We start from the raw sequence: 15,692 nt of genomic DNA, 5'->3' as shown, positions 1-15,692 counted from the left end.
GCGATACTTCCATGAGATCTTCCACCTGTGCAACTGGTTAAAAATGTTTTAATAGATACAGTGTTTGCGCGTCTCAGGGTGTGTCAAGGAAACGCTTGGATTGTTACATTTACAATTTTAAGGAAACCTTTACTATTAAAGTTGATCTCTCGAAGTTGACAAAGGTTCGATGCAACAAGATTCCAATATAACAAATTCAATGATAAAGCAGTGAACAGCTAGGTAGAGCGATTAGGTTAAACGTGGACATGCTCAATTGTCCCTTCCCTAAATTAAGGGGCGCTTTCCGTTCAACAACAATCACCGGTTCAAAATCTCGGAACTTTAGCTGGCCGAATGGAACGCGTCCTTTTCGATAATTCGGGAAATTCCATTAAAGATGGTGCACTCAAAACGTATTCCTAAATTTTCGAAAAAATTTCCCAGAAGTTTTACCGTTCCATTCAATTTCGGACCGGAATTTTCAGAATTTTTGGTCGAATGGAAAGCGCCCCGTATTCCTAAATTTTCGAAAACTTATCTCGGAACTTTTCCGTTCCATTCCATTTCGGACCGGAAATCTCGAAAATTTTGTTGAATGGAAAGCGCCCAAGTTCAGTTTATATTTTCCAGGATAGCCTGGTGAATGGAAGATGTCACATGAATGTGTGGTTCACTCTTGAGTCGCAGAAGAGAATTCTGGTCTCTCGTGGGCCAAGTAACGATTGAATGAAAACATTAAATGAATTTTTTTATTTGCCTGTGACAGTATACACTAGGTACTTGTTTAAGCTTCCAGATCAATATCAATAAGTTCAAGGTGTTTTTCTCAATATCAACCACTCATGTTGAAATTCTTAAAAGAGACAGCAACCTTTTCCTGTCAGTATCAAGGGCTGCCATCAACACAAACTGAACGCGACAATTCTCAAAAGGTGGGTAAAAAAGTCTGTGATCTACAAACACAAAACCATATGTGAACTTGAAAAAAGATGAATTCTAGCTAGTTGCGCTTACAGAGCCACGTTGAAACAAATAACAATAGATGTACGGTGAGGTGACAGAAGGTTTCTTTGCGGCTAAGAGCTTGGCTTACTCCTAACTAAATTCAGACTGAAATTAAATCTCCCCATCACTCGAAAAAGATAACGCGCTTAGATATTCTTTTTTGCAAGAACTGCAATTGAGAGTCAAAGTGAAATATATACCCATCCTTTTGACTTTCGAAAAGCGCGATTCTAAAGTAACGTACAGTGTACAAAATTGCGAATGTAACCTCTTAAATTCGGTAGACTAGTTAGTAAAAAGTTTATGTACAAAAAAGTAAACCGAAGTAGAACAATAGAATACTATGATAAAAATGGTAACACTGTATCCGATTGAAATCTTTTAACATTAAATTTTTGTCCATAAATTTGCAAGGTAAAAATTTCCCACATGGGATGTTCGCTCTACGTTACATCTAAGAATAATGTCCATACTTGGCATTCAGTAAATCAATAAATAAATTCCTATTACTCGTAAAAAGTAAAAAAAAAAAAAAGAAAAAAAAAGGGGTCTCCACCACTTTACTGACAAAGAAAGTCAATTTCTTCGTCACTTTCTTCCAGCAGACTCTGATCCAAATCTACGGATGCGTTTTCACTGTTAAGGAAGATACCAGTTCATCTGCTAATTTGTTTTTCGACTACCTTAGATAGGGTTTGTTTGTCAATAAGTCTTCGTGTCTATTTTCCTGCTTGTCTGTCTGCCTTATCAATGATTCTCCTGTTCGTCTGTCTGTCTCCCTAAATGTCTGTCTGACTGTCCGCTACCGTCATTTCACCTGTCTATCTTTTCGACTACCCATCTGCCTGCCTGTTCGTCTGTCTGTCTCCCTTCTTAAATGTCTGTGGCTGTCCGTCCGCTTCTGTCTTTTCACCTTTCATCGGTCTTTCCGTCTGCCTGCCTGCTCGTCTGTCTGTCTACCTCCCTACATGTCTCACTGTCCGCTTCTATCTTTTCACCTATCTGTCTTTCCGTCTGCCTGTCTACCTCCCTACATGTCTCACTGTCCGCTTCTGTCTTTTCACCTCTCTGTCTTTTGTGCCTGGCTGTTCGTCTCTGTGCCTTCTGTCTTTTTATCTGTGTCTGAGTACCTGTACACTAGCTACATAGTAAGGCCGTACCGAAGGCATAACTTAAGATCAAAGGATATTATTTTCTTTTTAGGCCTCTTTCCTTTTGGTTTTGTCTTTGCCTTAGACTGTCCCGCTGGTGGCATTTTTCGTCCCTTCACAACCTTCTTTGGCTTGGGAGCGCGCTTTTCCCGTGGTTTAGCACCAGGGGTTTTTATATTTCCCTATAAAAGAAACAACGATAAAACATTAAGGGATTCCGAGTAGTATTAATATGAAAAAGGGATTAAAAACAAAATGAGAGAGGTATACCTCTGGGTCCGTCATCTGACCCTCTCCCACGGGACTTTCTCTTCCTCCGTTCCCAGAATCATCGCTATCTTCTTCTGACGGGTCAAGCATCATCATCAGAGTTTTGAACTAAAACAAATAAGTTTTTTTATCGACGAGTATAAAATATAGCGATGCGTATTGCAAGCTTATATACTACAGGAGAAATCTGTGTTCTGAAAACCAAACCTATGACGTTATATGTATAAAAAGCTTTTTGAACTCGAAAAGCAAGGGCAGAAGTCAGGTCGGCTTTGTCCGAGCATCAGAATTAAAATAGATCTCTCTACTCAACCTTTCGGGTCTAAATTGAATTTTCACAAACTGTGGAAGCTCTTACAAAAAAGTATTTGGCGTGCTATGGCTCTTTACTGATAGGTTGTACAAGTCGTTGCGTACTCGTTGATTTAATGAATAAATGAGGGTTTTAACTTTGCTTGCTGGATTACTTTCTATGACGCACACATCATATGATCGAATCATACCGTATGATCCACAAACGGTCATGGGTAGGTTTGGTTCTCTACGCCTAACTCAGTTAAATGGATTACCAATATTTACGAAGTGCATTTGCATGGAGCTTAGAGGATTTACCAGACCGGCACATACCTCTAAATAGTCTTGTACAAGTCGTTCATGACTCCTAACCTCGTCTGGCTCTTCAACATAACGTAACACTTGTTCAGGGTTGAAGAAAACTCCTGCTTTCCTAGATACAGTCTTGTCATAGGTCTTCGTAGGTTCCGAGGGTGAATACTTATGACATTTACTAAAAATAAAGAAATAATGTTTAAATGAAAATCATCCTCACATCTCGAATCCCTTGAATACTAATTGTAGAACTCACTGGTAAATCTAAAGCAAATGGCAACAGATTTAAAGCTTTTCCCTAAAGCCTTCCTGTATTTTTGAGTCAGTAAACCAACATTGCTTCTACAAGAAAAAGGATTAAAAGGTACCACAGACGACACGTTTTCGACCAATAAGTCACGCAACCCTAATAATCAATTAATAAAATAGGAGCTTCGGAACAAATAATTTAAAAGACATTTATTCCCATTTATTTTTCAATTGTAGATAATTTGTCCACGTTGCTGTGCGTCCCGTTACAGTTGCTGCTAGTTATCTTTCTCCGAGCGCCAACGTAACTTGATTTGAGAGAACGCAGAAATCACTCCTGTGTTGTAATTCTAGTACCAACCCTTACCAAAATTTAAAAGTTAACAAGATGATATTTCGTGTCCTAAGCATTGAATGTTTTGGACCACGCAGTAGCCCGGATAGAACTTTATTTGTTGAAGATGATTACGTTCAGTTTTGTTTAGCGAGTTTCATGTTTAAAATTCCTGTCGATGTTTGCCGTTTGCCCAGCTTCACACAACTTTACATCACAAGCGCATATCTATACCTAAAAAGTATTTCTCAGTGAACTCTCACCTGTCTGAAAATCCATACATTTCTTTAAGATGTTGTTTTAAATAGAGGAGAAGAAGACAAGCCTGTGAAGAAACACAGCGTTGCTCAAAGATTGTTGGATCTGGGGGGATGCGAGCTAAAACATAAAAGAAAGACATGAAGTCAGTTACAGTGAAATCATATTCAACAGTGCTCCTCAAATGAACGTCGTAAACTGTAAAGCAAAGAAGCCATGACGGGAACAAAGGTATGGTAAATGTGACAGGAAAAAATGTTCTTGTTAAACTACTACTACGGTAATTTGTAAGTAGTTGGCCTGAAGAGCGTGAAAACGTAAGTGACAGAATCGTGAATGGTTAATGTTATGTATCTGACTGTTTGGTAAAGGTTTTTTAGTAAATCACTTTAGTAAATCAGAGAGCATAGCAAGAAAAAAAAAAGCAGTTCCAGATTACGATAGAAAATACATTGAAACCACTTTGCCATCAAGGGCTTTCTCGTGTACAACTACATTGAATTTTTAAAAAGTACAAAGAAAGTCATAATTGTGGTAGATATTTGACTATCTGGACGTCATAGGGGTCAATTTATCGATATTTTTTAATTATCTTTTCCTTTGACAAGATACATTCAATATCCGAAAAAGTCGACCCCATCCTGTCACAATTCAACTTGAAAATGCACACACTAGACACAAACAAATTTGCATATACTTCTTCAACTCTCTTTTTAAAACTGAATCTTCTGATTAATCACTCTCGCGGTTAACAACTATTTTATTCAACAAACGATTCTTATTTCTACACGACTGTTGTTTTGCCCTCCTCTTCTGTAAGATACGTACCTAAGACAGACTCAAAATTTTCTTCCTCTTCTTCGAACTCTATGCCTGGAACAGGGGGTACCTGACCTTCATTTTCAATGGCTGGTTTAACGACCGGGGTCATGGCCTGTTTAGAGAGATAAACTCTTCAGTAACAAATGACCAGGCTATAACAACTACAGTCGAGCCTCTCTTTGAAATCAGCACTCATAAGTAACAAATTTTCCAAATCAAAACAATTTATTTTCACGTGAAGTTATCGCTGTCGAATAGCATCGAAAAGGGGCACCACTCGTGGGTGATAATTTCGTACATATCCATTGACTCCAACTGTGCGACCTCGATGCAGCTTCTTTGCGAAATCGGATGTCACTGCAAAGGTGTTCGTGAGAAAGGCATTAAAGCTTTAGTTTTGACACTTCTGAATGGATGTAGATGACTAATACGATTGCAGACTATGAAGCCTGGGGCTCTAAAATAGTTAGAGCTACCACCAAAACAAATCTTTAGAGGACTGCAATTTTGAGTGGTACCTAACAGAAGATTACATTACGAAAACAAACACCAATGTTCAGTTGTAATTAAGATCGTCAACAACTACCTTCTCATCAAGTTTACAAGGAAATCCGAACGAAAATTTAAGAGCTTACCTCTTTGAAGGACTGGAGCACATTTGCACCTGTTACTGACAGGATGGTGTCAATGTGATGTATAACGAACAAAGGCTCCGCTTGAACAGAGTAAGGAAAATGCGCCATGTTATCCGCAATATACAGCAGTAGGTCCAACTTAGCGCCCTGAGAGGATAGAGAATGTTCCGTGGGTTATCCGTAAAGGAGCCTTTTTGGGAACTTACAACTTTAAAATAAAATTGTTCGCTTGAGTATGCAAACGCAAAAGCGGTAAAATAAACCCGAAAATGAACAAGGATGATTACCCTGGTCGCGCAGCAGTAAAATGAAGATAAGAAATATCTCGACGCGTGTACCCAACCTATCAGGCCCGATATGAAAACAGAAAATAGGCCCTCGTTTGGCAAAGCCACGCTCTGGACCATTTTCATCTTCATCCGACATTTTTTTTTTTTTTTAACAGTTTCACGACGGCTTTTAGCTATCTCTATTTATTTTCACCGACAAATAATCGTCGAGAGCTTCCATCGATTGTCTTACAACCGCAGCCTTAGAACTTCGCTTAATCATATAACCGCTGCCCTAAAAATCAAGTTTTCAAAGTTCAACAGGGAATTTCAGTGTACTAAATAATAAAAAAAAAGGGGTCTACCTTATGATCATCAAATGTCCTCAGCATGGATTGTAAAAGAGACCGCCTTGGCTGTCTACTTGTTCGTATAATGGAATACAAATGACCAAGTACACAATGATTTGCTTCTTTTTTGAAGCCACGTATCGCAGTGGTCTTATCCTTCAAAACAAAATCGATAAAATAAACATTAAATGAGAATAACAAGTATGAGAAGCAGCATCGTAAGGTAAAATCATTCTTCCAACAAAGATCCATGGCTAATGGTGGTTTCACGACCGCCCGGACACTTTTAAGTGGAAAACGTAAAACTTAATCTCAACGCAACATAGAACTGTTGCCTCGCTCTTTTTTTTCGCATTTTAAGTTTGGACCTCGACTTGGTCTTGGTCCATAAAAATGCAAATAAAGAACTCGGCCAATATCCGGCCATCTTGACCTCACTCTTGGTTAATAACGCATACATATATTAACAACTTAAATGAAAAATAATCACAACCCATGAAGGCATAAAAAGTCGTCCATTTAATTCAGTGACTATTTTCGCAAGCTCTACCATGATACACATATCTGAGGTCAAAAGAATAAATTCAAACCTTGTATATTAGACGTTGAAGCTCAAAGGACATTTTTATTCCAGCTAGGGCTTTCATCTGAAGCAAGAGAATAAAGCATCATAAGGTAGTTTGATAATTAAAGAGGCATACGTTTTCTTCTACCAAAGAGATACAGTAGGCAATGTAAATTCACTGAGAACCAACCTGAACAAACATGGAATATTTGTTCGCAAGTTCCGAAAGCTGTTGGTCCGATTTGACTCTCATTTGTTGTTCTTCATCAGTTCCAATGGCGATCAGATACGGAACACACTGTTGAAAACAAATGCAAACACAAACCAAAATTAGAAAGAATAAAATATCTAACGTAGTTGACAGTGTAAATTCTCAAATGAACGCAACGACAAACGCAACAATGGGTGACTACCAATATGGGAAAATAGAACGCTTCAAAAGTTTGATGTGATTCTGAAGAGTACAATAAACAAATTAGTTTTATCAACAGAACCAATCACGAAGACATTAAAAATGAACCTTTTTAGCCTCAAGTTCATATAGAGAAGGGTTCGAGTTTTTCCGTTCCTCGCTGTCCCACTTGAATACTAGCATACAATTTCCTGCCTTTTGCACCACGAAGAACTGTAAGAACTCTAATACAAAGCTTTTACGAGGAATTTCTTTCTAAAGAAGTTTGGATTACTTTAGAGAAGGGTCTTACTGCACGACTAAAAGGACTCCTACGACCACAGTATTCAAGCAGTGTTATAGTTCTTTCAGTCAACCAACCTGCACAGGATGAACAAGACCTTGCCTCAGAATTAGATTTACAACATGTAGGGCGGCCATACGAACGGAGGGCTGTGGGTGCAAGAAGCTCTCCAGTACACTCTTGAGGTACACTTGCATAACTGCACTGGTTGTACTGGAAAAATAAATTAGTTTCATTTCAATAAATTTATTTTCCAAAGTTCTTTCCCTCTTTTTTCTTCACACTGTGATAGCTGACTTGTTTCCGGGTTGAAAAGGCGGTGCCCAAGTGTGAGCACAGCTGGACTCTAGATCGAGAAGTCCCGCTTTGATTCCTAAATGGATCACTGTGTTGAGTTCTTGGGCAGGACACTTTACACCATACTATGAAGGTTATCACATACTCCAAGTCGCCTGATGCGACAGAAACCGAAATAAGCACTAGCATATAATAGGCCACTTGGCCTCTAACTCGAAGCCTTCTTACCCAGACTGAGTGTCTCCAAGTTCTTTGAGGTTTTGGTTTTCTTTCTCTTTTTCGACTTTCCTATGTCCTACAGATAACAAATGAATATATTTACCCACTGAGGCCTAATCAGTATGCACACTGCATCTATTATGATAATCATAAACAAGACTGAAGGACACCTGATGGACTTCATATCATCATGCATGTATGTATCAGTAAAATTTATTCAGATGGTTGAATTTCTATTACTGTGGTGATCTTGGACATGTAGTCTTTTCTCTTCTTCTAAGAGATGCGTCTGCAAGTTCTTCAATACCTAATCAAATCAAAACACAGACAGAAGGAGAGAAAATAATTAATATATAAATGACCAAAATTGTACAAAAATAAAGCGGCTCTTTATCAATAGTACTAGAGGGTGAATGCCGTTTAGGCCGCAAACTCCCCAAAGGCAAGGAGGTCACTATAGCAACCGACAATAGCTCATCGCTAAGCAGCTGTAAACACAACAGCATCAAAATAGGCCAAAGCTTGTGGCACTTCCCCGTGAATCTCCCTTTAGCCCCCTACATCAAACCATTGAGGCTGCTGCATTGACTTGGTATGCCTCATTAACAGTCTCAACAGCGTTAAGAATTAAATGCATACCTGAAGCTTCAGTTTCAAAGGCTTATTGGCTTGCGAAAGGATTCCCTGATAAAGTTCCTTGGCCTCTCCCTTCAGAAGCAGCTCACCATATCTCATACAAAGAAATCCTATACAAAAACAATACAAAGATTATGTTCAATGTTGTCCCACTTAACGTACGGAGTCAAAATTCCCCCCTTGGATTTATAAAATAGAACAGCACACGTTATTTGTTTAGCGGACTATTAAAAAGGTCACACGTTATACTAGAAAAACCAAACTGGCACGCGTTGATTAATAGGCAAACAGCGCAAATGACGGTCAATGCAAGTCATAAACAATGTATTCGAGCCAAGAATATATGTGGTTCAATAGACCTTCCTAAATAACACTTTTCGAATAATTAGACCACCGGTGCCTGTATGTTGAAAAAATTCCAAAGGCATCAATTTATTTTACAGGCATAATCAATGTACCCAAATTTTGTTCACCTACCTAGCCCTGTAATAGCTTTCTGGCAAACTTCTTCGTCAGAGTGCTTAGTAAAGTAGATATACACAGCAAAAACTTTGTCCTTAGTCGAACCCTGCTTGAAAGAAAGAAAAGTTCAACAAGAATCCCAGTAGTGTCTCCTTGAAACTAAAAACAAATCAGAAGGACATCTGTGCTTTACTTAAACTACCCGAGGACACTTTGTCTGATTGTAATTAATATCTTACAACGAAGTGTAACCAATTGATGTAAAAGAGCATTTCTGTTTCATTTTTTAAGGCAGTTTTGCTGCATGAGACTTACCTCGTTTTTCTGTTTCACGTCGCTGTCAAAATCAAACTGCTTGCAGAGCAGACCAAGAGTAAACAAAGACCTTAGTAAGGTTGGTCTGTTAACCTGCGCCTTCCCTGGATTCTTAGTCATGTCTGCTTTGGCCTTTGCTAGGTACCCTGTAATCAAAGCAGCATGCAAAAGTGTAAAACTAACATCCATATTCTGTGTCGGTGTACATGTAAGGTGACAAAGAGAAGTTACGCTGCTATCTTTTTGATACAATGGGTTTGTTATGTCACCATTCAGAGCCACGTGACTTTCAACAGTAACCTCAGAGCGATACGACGCTTTCAAAATTGCTGATCCTAGCAGAAATCACCACTTGTCACAAATGAACTTAGTAACGGCCCAGCTCACAATCGAGTTCTCTGAAGATCCGTAAGAGCATTGACGCGAAATCCAAAGGACTGAGATTTGATTCCTCGTGGGAAACTCGTTTGTATTTGTCTCGCGCTCGTGACAAACAGAATATCTTTCTTTATTGGAATAATACTATATGTAATAGAGAAATTTTTTGTTAAGAGTTTGAAATAATGGTCAAGAATGCATTAGATCTGCCTTACTACATAAACACTAGCTACCTTTTTACCATTTGGCAAACAAGGAACCGTTAAGTTATCACTACTCACAGTCCTTTCCTTAAACTACTTGATGTTAAAGGAGCACTCTTATGAAACCGCCCCATAATTTGAAAACCCGAAAAATTCAGTTACTTCATTATAATATGAATTTTTAGCGATTAATAAAGCCTTTTCAAGAATAATTTTAGTCGAAAGTCAATTCTAGGGCGAGAAATTACGATTTGAAAACCGTTCCGCCATTAATTTTCGTAATCACTTGGCAGGTTCAAGAAGACTGGCGCGAGTTTGGAGATTACTCATTTGACGAGCCGTGCTCGTGACTAATTTTCAAAAACAGTATTTTGATCGTCTATATTGCTTTTTATAACACTAAGACTAAGACTATTTCATTAAATTTCACGAAGTTCCTGTGTATATATAAAAGTGTTTTGAGTAATTACGTCACAATGGGAGGGACCGTGACGTAGATTACTCATTTGACGCGTCGTGCTCGTGGCTAATTTTCAAAAAAAGTATTTTGATCGTATATATTGCTTTTTATAACACTAACACTAAGACTACTTCACTAAATTTCACGAGGTTTCCGTATAAAATATAAAAGTATTATGAGTAATCTACGTCACAATGGCAGTGACCGCTGACCGAAGATAAGTTAGCCGTGATTACGAAAAATAATGGCGGAACGGTTTTCAAATCGTAATTTCTCGTCCTAGAATTGACTTTCAACTAAAACTATTATTGAAAAGGCTTTATTAATCGCTAAAAATTCATATTCTAATGAAATAACTGAATTTTTCGGGTTTTCAAATTATAGGACGGTTTCATAAGAGTGCTCCTTTAATACAGGCATCCTCTCAGGGAATTGCGACTTACCGTGATACTTGAGGAAGTAGTCCTTGACAAGTCTAATGTTATGAGTGACTTTATTTACTACAGCTCCCAAACAGCTAATGCAACTCTGGACAACCTGAAAATGAGAGCAAAATAAACACTAACTCGGCGTTGGCTCGTGATTTACAAACTTTTCTCGTGTTCCCCCAACATCCCACGTGGGTTATTACGCCGGTAAACCCGGCCGATAGAAATTGCTTGCCATTGCTTAAATAGTTTTTTCTCGAGATCTAAAGAGAGTACTAGTTATTTATATTAATGATTGATTCTAACATCGTCCATACCGTCTGCCCATGTTTGACAGTAAGTCTCATCAGGTCTTCCTCTAAACTTGCCAAGAATGTTTCACTGGGATGTTCCATTAAAGGAACTACAAGCTCCAAGATGCGTGCAACGTTGTGGATAACAAGGTAGTCTCCTTGGGTCTACAAAACAAAGGAACATAGCAGTTAAAGAGGGAAACTTTACTTTGAAACTTGAAGTTGAACTCGCTTTCAACATAGGAGTAACAGATGTACGCTACGACCCAAACAAGAACCGAAAAATTAATGCAGTCGGTACTTACACTACACTTTGTACTAAGGTAGGGATGCAGAGTCATGGCATGTTTTACTAACAACTGTGGCTTAATCTTGCTTATCAGGTACAATGTAGACAGGCTGGACACCAATCTCTGGCTACTGGAGCCTTTTCCTTCAGACTGAGCTGAAAGGAGACAGAGTTCCTGAGTATATATTGGATAAAAAAAAAAAAAAAACACTTTGCCTCCTACGTCTCTCTGTTTTAATAACAAAACTGCACTTTCATCACTCTCACTCACAATCATAATTTGACTCCAGCGATTGGCAAGGACTAGTAGCATGAAAATGACTTGATGTAGCGAGATGCTCATTTATCTAAAAACATAGTAAACAAAAACCACTTCTTTCCTTACATCTCTGATGCATCTTTTATCGTCTCTACTAACAACTGCTTTTTATAAACAATAGACTGTAGAGCTTGACAGAGACATAAAGGAATGGATAAAAATGGTTGTCTTTTTTTTAATGAAAAGGAGTTGCAGTAGTTTTGATGAAATAATCCTTAAGGGTACATCTTTTTTCATTACGTTTTCCTCTTCAACGTTTCCTTGATTTACCATTGTTAACAGAAGTAAATATTTCAAAACTTACCAACAGCTCTTTCCTCCAAACTCAGCACATTTTCAACCAAGCAATTAACAATTTGTTGACTGGCTTCCTCTGAAGCTTTTGCAATAGAGTCTTCCTCATTGTGTAGCAGCTGTTTAAAAGCAAAAGCACTGATGAACAACTCACAATTGCATCTCTGTGTGGGATAACTCACATATCTAAAACTTCTTTTCAAATCCAGTGGAGAAACACGACTATAACATCTTGCTCTCGGTACAAAAAATACTTCACCATATTGTTTAGTGTTGCCGTAAGGTCTCAATAATATCTTTAACCAAATTTGACAGTAACAGTTAACTCACATTTTCCAAGAGCTGCTCATACCAGTCTCCACTCTCACCACACGCTGCAACCTGTGAAAGAAAAGTACAGGATAGTTTGTCGCACCAAAAGTTACAAGAAAACAAACCAACACGTTTTAATCACACGGATATAAAGACTTACCACATCAGTCATATGAACTACACGTTTCACAAGAATATCTGAGTTTTCTTCACCCTTAAGGGGTGTAAACCACATCTGTTGAAAGACTTTGGTAACCAGTTCCTAAAAGAACAGATGAAGCAGGTCTAATATGAGTAAAAATTTATAGCAAATCGTCATTTATGCGATTATCCAGTCAGATCCAAGGACTAAAGATTTCAACCCAATGAGATGCGTCAGGTAAAAAATGATTTTTACTGCAATTACACATTTTTCATTACCTTTATTCCTTCTTCGTCACATATTCTTCGAATGATCTTTACGCAAATTTCAGTAACCTTTGGAAAATCTGGATGGTTGATGCAAATATCCCTGAGGATTTTAATCACTCTTTTCCTTACACTTATCCCAGTGTCCTGCCAAGCAAAGTAAAGACACATGAAAATTAGTTTAGGTAGATAAAATCGTTAAGAATTTACACATTCGTCCAAATAGTGGATTCCTGTTACCATAACCGCCTCTGCAATGACAATTTCTATGGAAAAGTTTGTAGCGAATTAAATCGCGCCTTTTGCCACAAAATTGAAACGGTTTGGTTTTTCATTCATGTTTATATAATAAATAGAATATTACATGGCTGCTTGAAGATAAGATATTCCTCTTTGAGTGTTGTTCAGCACTCAAAGAGAAATTTCGCATCTCCACGTGGCCATGTTATACCCTCTATGTACGTTCTCTTATGCGATATTTTTCTTAATTCTCACACCTGTCTACTCGACAGCGTATTAATCCTGTCAAGAATGAAAAGAGCTAAAAACCATTAACAAGCTACTCACGAGTATCCTCTCAATTATCATGTCGTAATACTGATGAATTAGCTCTGGTTTGTTGAGAACAAATCGTCCTATAAGCTCAACTGCAGCTTCTCTCACACTGGTTGACATGTCAACAAATTTGGCATGGACCCCTTTCTGCATATCATCCTTTAATTGAGAAAGCACATAACATCATACATGTATGTAGAACACTGGTCAGAAAGTTTCACTGTAAATATATTACCCTTTGCAAAATTAGTTTTTCAAGCATGTCACACCTTACAAAATTTCATGCAGGGCTCGACACTAACGGTAGCCCATTAGCCACAGACAAGTAGAAATTCAGTTTTGGCAAGTAGTTTTCGATTTCCATTAGCAAGTTTGGCTAGTAAACAAACTGAAATTGTCGTAACATCTAAGATGTCAAGAGCCACTTGGTTAGTAAGTTGAAAAGTTAGTGTGGAGTCCTGTCATGGGCACAGAATACAGAGAAATTTCATTGGTGCATATAATTTTCTTAATATAATACCAGGATAGATTAAAAAAAAAATGCTGTGGTGCAATTTTTTCTTGGTTCAGCCTTTTTTAAAAACCACTTTGGTGATAATTTTTCTTTTGTTATTACTAGTTACTACGGAATCTTGATCTGGAACACAAGAAAATGAAACTTAAACTGGTACAAAAAATCTTCAACACCAGACACTTTCAAGAAGTTAAGAAAGTAGAAGGCTGAGAAAAAAAAAATCGACAGAGATAAATAGTGGCAATTGAACTGAGTGGAGTGCAATTAATTTTGGGCTGAAATCAAATGCGTGATTGCAAAATCGAACGAGCACACAGCGCGAGTTCGATTTGAAATCACAAGTATGATTTCAGACCAAAATTGCACCACATGAGGTTCAATTACCACTTTATTACATCCATTTTGAAATCGCCCAAATATAGGACTTGGTCAATTCAAATATTTTACTGATGCAGTACTGAGCCGGTTTTAAATAAAAAGCGGAACTGGTAACGCTTTTGCATCTTATTTTGTATGCAAAACAGAAAGACTTTGACGTCATGTGTCAAAAACTCAGTCAAGCGTAAAATGATGCGATTTAGAGCAAAAAAATGGTGCAATTTGTGAATAAATCGCACCAATTAGAGCCAATCAGATTACAGGGACAACCAGTGAGTTTAAAATGGATGTAATAAAGAGGGAATCCTAAAAAAGTAACAGCACCATCATCATCATCATCATCACGGTTATTATTACTATTCTTAGGACTATCATCGTTATCAAATTATTACTTTTACAGCAAGTATTTTAAGTATTTAGCAATACCGTACACACTTACCCTTGACAGAATGGAGGGATCAGCAGAGATGACAGCAGAGAGAGATTTCATTGCTTTTGTTCTTATGGCAACAGCACTCTCTGTGAGTACTCTCAGGATCTACGAACAACATGAGCTAAAAATTATCTCGTGGATACTCCTTTAGTTTGTAACTTTGAAATTTTCACACAATGAGGAAGCAATAATTGACAACTGTATTCAAAATGTACTATTAAGGGTTTGGAGGAGAGTGAATATTGACTTGCATACAGTCATCATACCTGGCTCAGATAAGCATCAAAGCTCTTTGAAAATGATCTTGATGATGCCAGATATCTAGTTACCAGCACTGCTTGCTCATAATCCAAACTATTATGAGAAGATCTACAAGATAGGACATCTTAATCTGTTATCAAAAACTTCATACAGCTTAAAAAATCTTAAGTAAAACTAAGGGGAAAAAATTACCCTATTTAAGTACATTTTCACAAAGCAAGGACATTGGTAGAGTTAGATGGTAGAGTTAGAGCTGTGATAATATTTCTTGTGATTATCTTTCGAGAAAAAACACACATGTACATCCACAACTTTTATTACCAACAGATAAACTGACCGCCGCCTGGTTAGCTCAATTGGGAGAGCGCCGGACTGCTGTGCGGGAGGTCGAGAGTTCAATACCAGCCGGACCAACACTCAGGGTCTTAAAATTAACTGAGAAGAATATGCTTCCTTTCTTTAACATCAAGAAATGGTTAGATATTCTAGTCTTCTCGGATAGGGACGAATAAATGGAGGTCCCGTCTCCTGCAGGGTTAGGGGCAGGAGACGTTAATTTCCCACGCACGAGATTACTGTGTGATGGATGTCCTCCCCTGGGGTGGGATGGGTGGGTAACAGGACCCCCGTTGATACCAGTGTTTACTACACTGAAGGGGCTATCCTGTATAAATATAGATGTCTGTCTGTCTGTCTGGACATAAATAAACTTACTTGATGGTTGACACATTTCTTCCATCCAAAATAGAAAGCAGGAAACCCTTTCTGTCCTCTAATTTGGTGATACTCTGTGCATCTATGAAGGAATCATTGGTCAGTCCTTCTCCACTGTCAAGGGGATCTTCTACTGGAGTTCTTAAGCAACGCTCCATTTCAACATGGTTGTCCCTAATCCACTGGGCCAGGAAGAACTGTCTTGCAAACTGAGAAAAGAAAAATTTTGTGTGAGTTCATATGTGCTAATGTGTTTCTTGTTGAAAATATTCATTACTTCCATCAATGCCAGACAGTACAACATTATTTTAATATTCTTGTAATGACATA

General features: G+C 38.0%; 1 protein-coding gene across 2 annotated transcripts in view; it reads right to left on the bottom strand.

Annotated features, from left to right (window-relative positions):
• Positions 1 to 717: 717 nt before the first annotated feature.
• Positions 718 to 15,692, bottom strand: part of LOC111325644 (nipped-B-like protein) — a 31,811-nt gene continuing 16,836 nt past the window's right edge. The window contains exons 21-47 of one of the 2 annotated variants that reach the window (XM_022929482.2): positions 15,363 to 15,571; positions 14,654 to 14,756; positions 14,394 to 14,492; positions 13,075 to 13,221; positions 12,520 to 12,654; positions 12,260 to 12,361; positions 12,118 to 12,168; positions 11,798 to 11,906; positions 11,191 to 11,330; positions 10,910 to 11,050; positions 10,608 to 10,701; positions 9,124 to 9,269; positions 8,824 to 8,914; positions 8,350 to 8,456; positions 7,951 to 8,017; positions 7,720 to 7,786; positions 7,272 to 7,407; positions 6,690 to 6,797; positions 6,525 to 6,581; positions 5,950 to 6,090; positions 5,316 to 5,462; positions 4,687 to 4,792; positions 3,864 to 3,978; positions 3,036 to 3,195; positions 2,409 to 2,516; positions 2,177 to 2,320; positions 718 to 1,616 (exon numbers count right to left, since the gene is read on the bottom strand). In XM_022929482.2, coding sequence (XP_022785217.2) covers positions 1,548 to 1,616; positions 2,177 to 2,320; positions 2,409 to 2,516; positions 3,036 to 3,195; positions 3,864 to 3,978; positions 4,687 to 4,792; positions 5,316 to 5,462; positions 5,950 to 6,090; positions 6,525 to 6,581; positions 6,690 to 6,797; positions 7,272 to 7,407; positions 7,720 to 7,786; positions 7,951 to 8,017; positions 8,350 to 8,456; positions 8,824 to 8,914; positions 9,124 to 9,269; positions 10,608 to 10,701; positions 10,910 to 11,050; positions 11,191 to 11,330; positions 11,798 to 11,906; positions 12,118 to 12,168; positions 12,260 to 12,361; positions 12,520 to 12,654; positions 13,075 to 13,221; positions 14,394 to 14,492; positions 14,654 to 14,756; positions 15,363 to 15,571 — 3,099 coding nt within the window. In that variant the 3' untranslated portion in view covers positions 718 to 1,547. Of the gene's footprint in view, positions 1,617 to 2,176; positions 2,321 to 2,408; positions 2,517 to 3,035; positions 3,196 to 3,863; positions 3,979 to 4,686; positions 4,793 to 5,315; positions 5,463 to 5,949; positions 6,091 to 6,524; positions 6,582 to 6,689; positions 6,798 to 7,271; positions 7,408 to 7,719; positions 7,787 to 7,950; positions 8,018 to 8,349; positions 8,457 to 8,823; positions 8,918 to 9,123; positions 9,270 to 10,607; positions 10,702 to 10,909; positions 11,051 to 11,190; positions 11,331 to 11,797; positions 11,907 to 12,117; positions 12,169 to 12,259; positions 12,362 to 12,519; positions 12,655 to 13,074; positions 13,222 to 14,393; positions 14,493 to 14,653; positions 14,757 to 15,362; positions 15,572 to 15,692 lie in introns of both variants that reach the window. The other variant, XM_088738343.1, reaches the window with a different exon arrangement.

The sequence above is a fragment of the Stylophora pistillata genome, chromosome 11 (assembly GCF_964205215.1).
Source record: "Stylophora pistillata chromosome 11, jaStyPist1.2, whole genome shotgun sequence".
In the NCBI taxonomy this organism is placed as follows: Eukaryota; Metazoa; Cnidaria; class Anthozoa; order Scleractinia; family Pocilloporidae; genus Stylophora; species Stylophora pistillata.
Note: the sequence above shows the minus strand (reverse complement) of the source record. Positions and strands in the feature narration are given on the sequence as shown.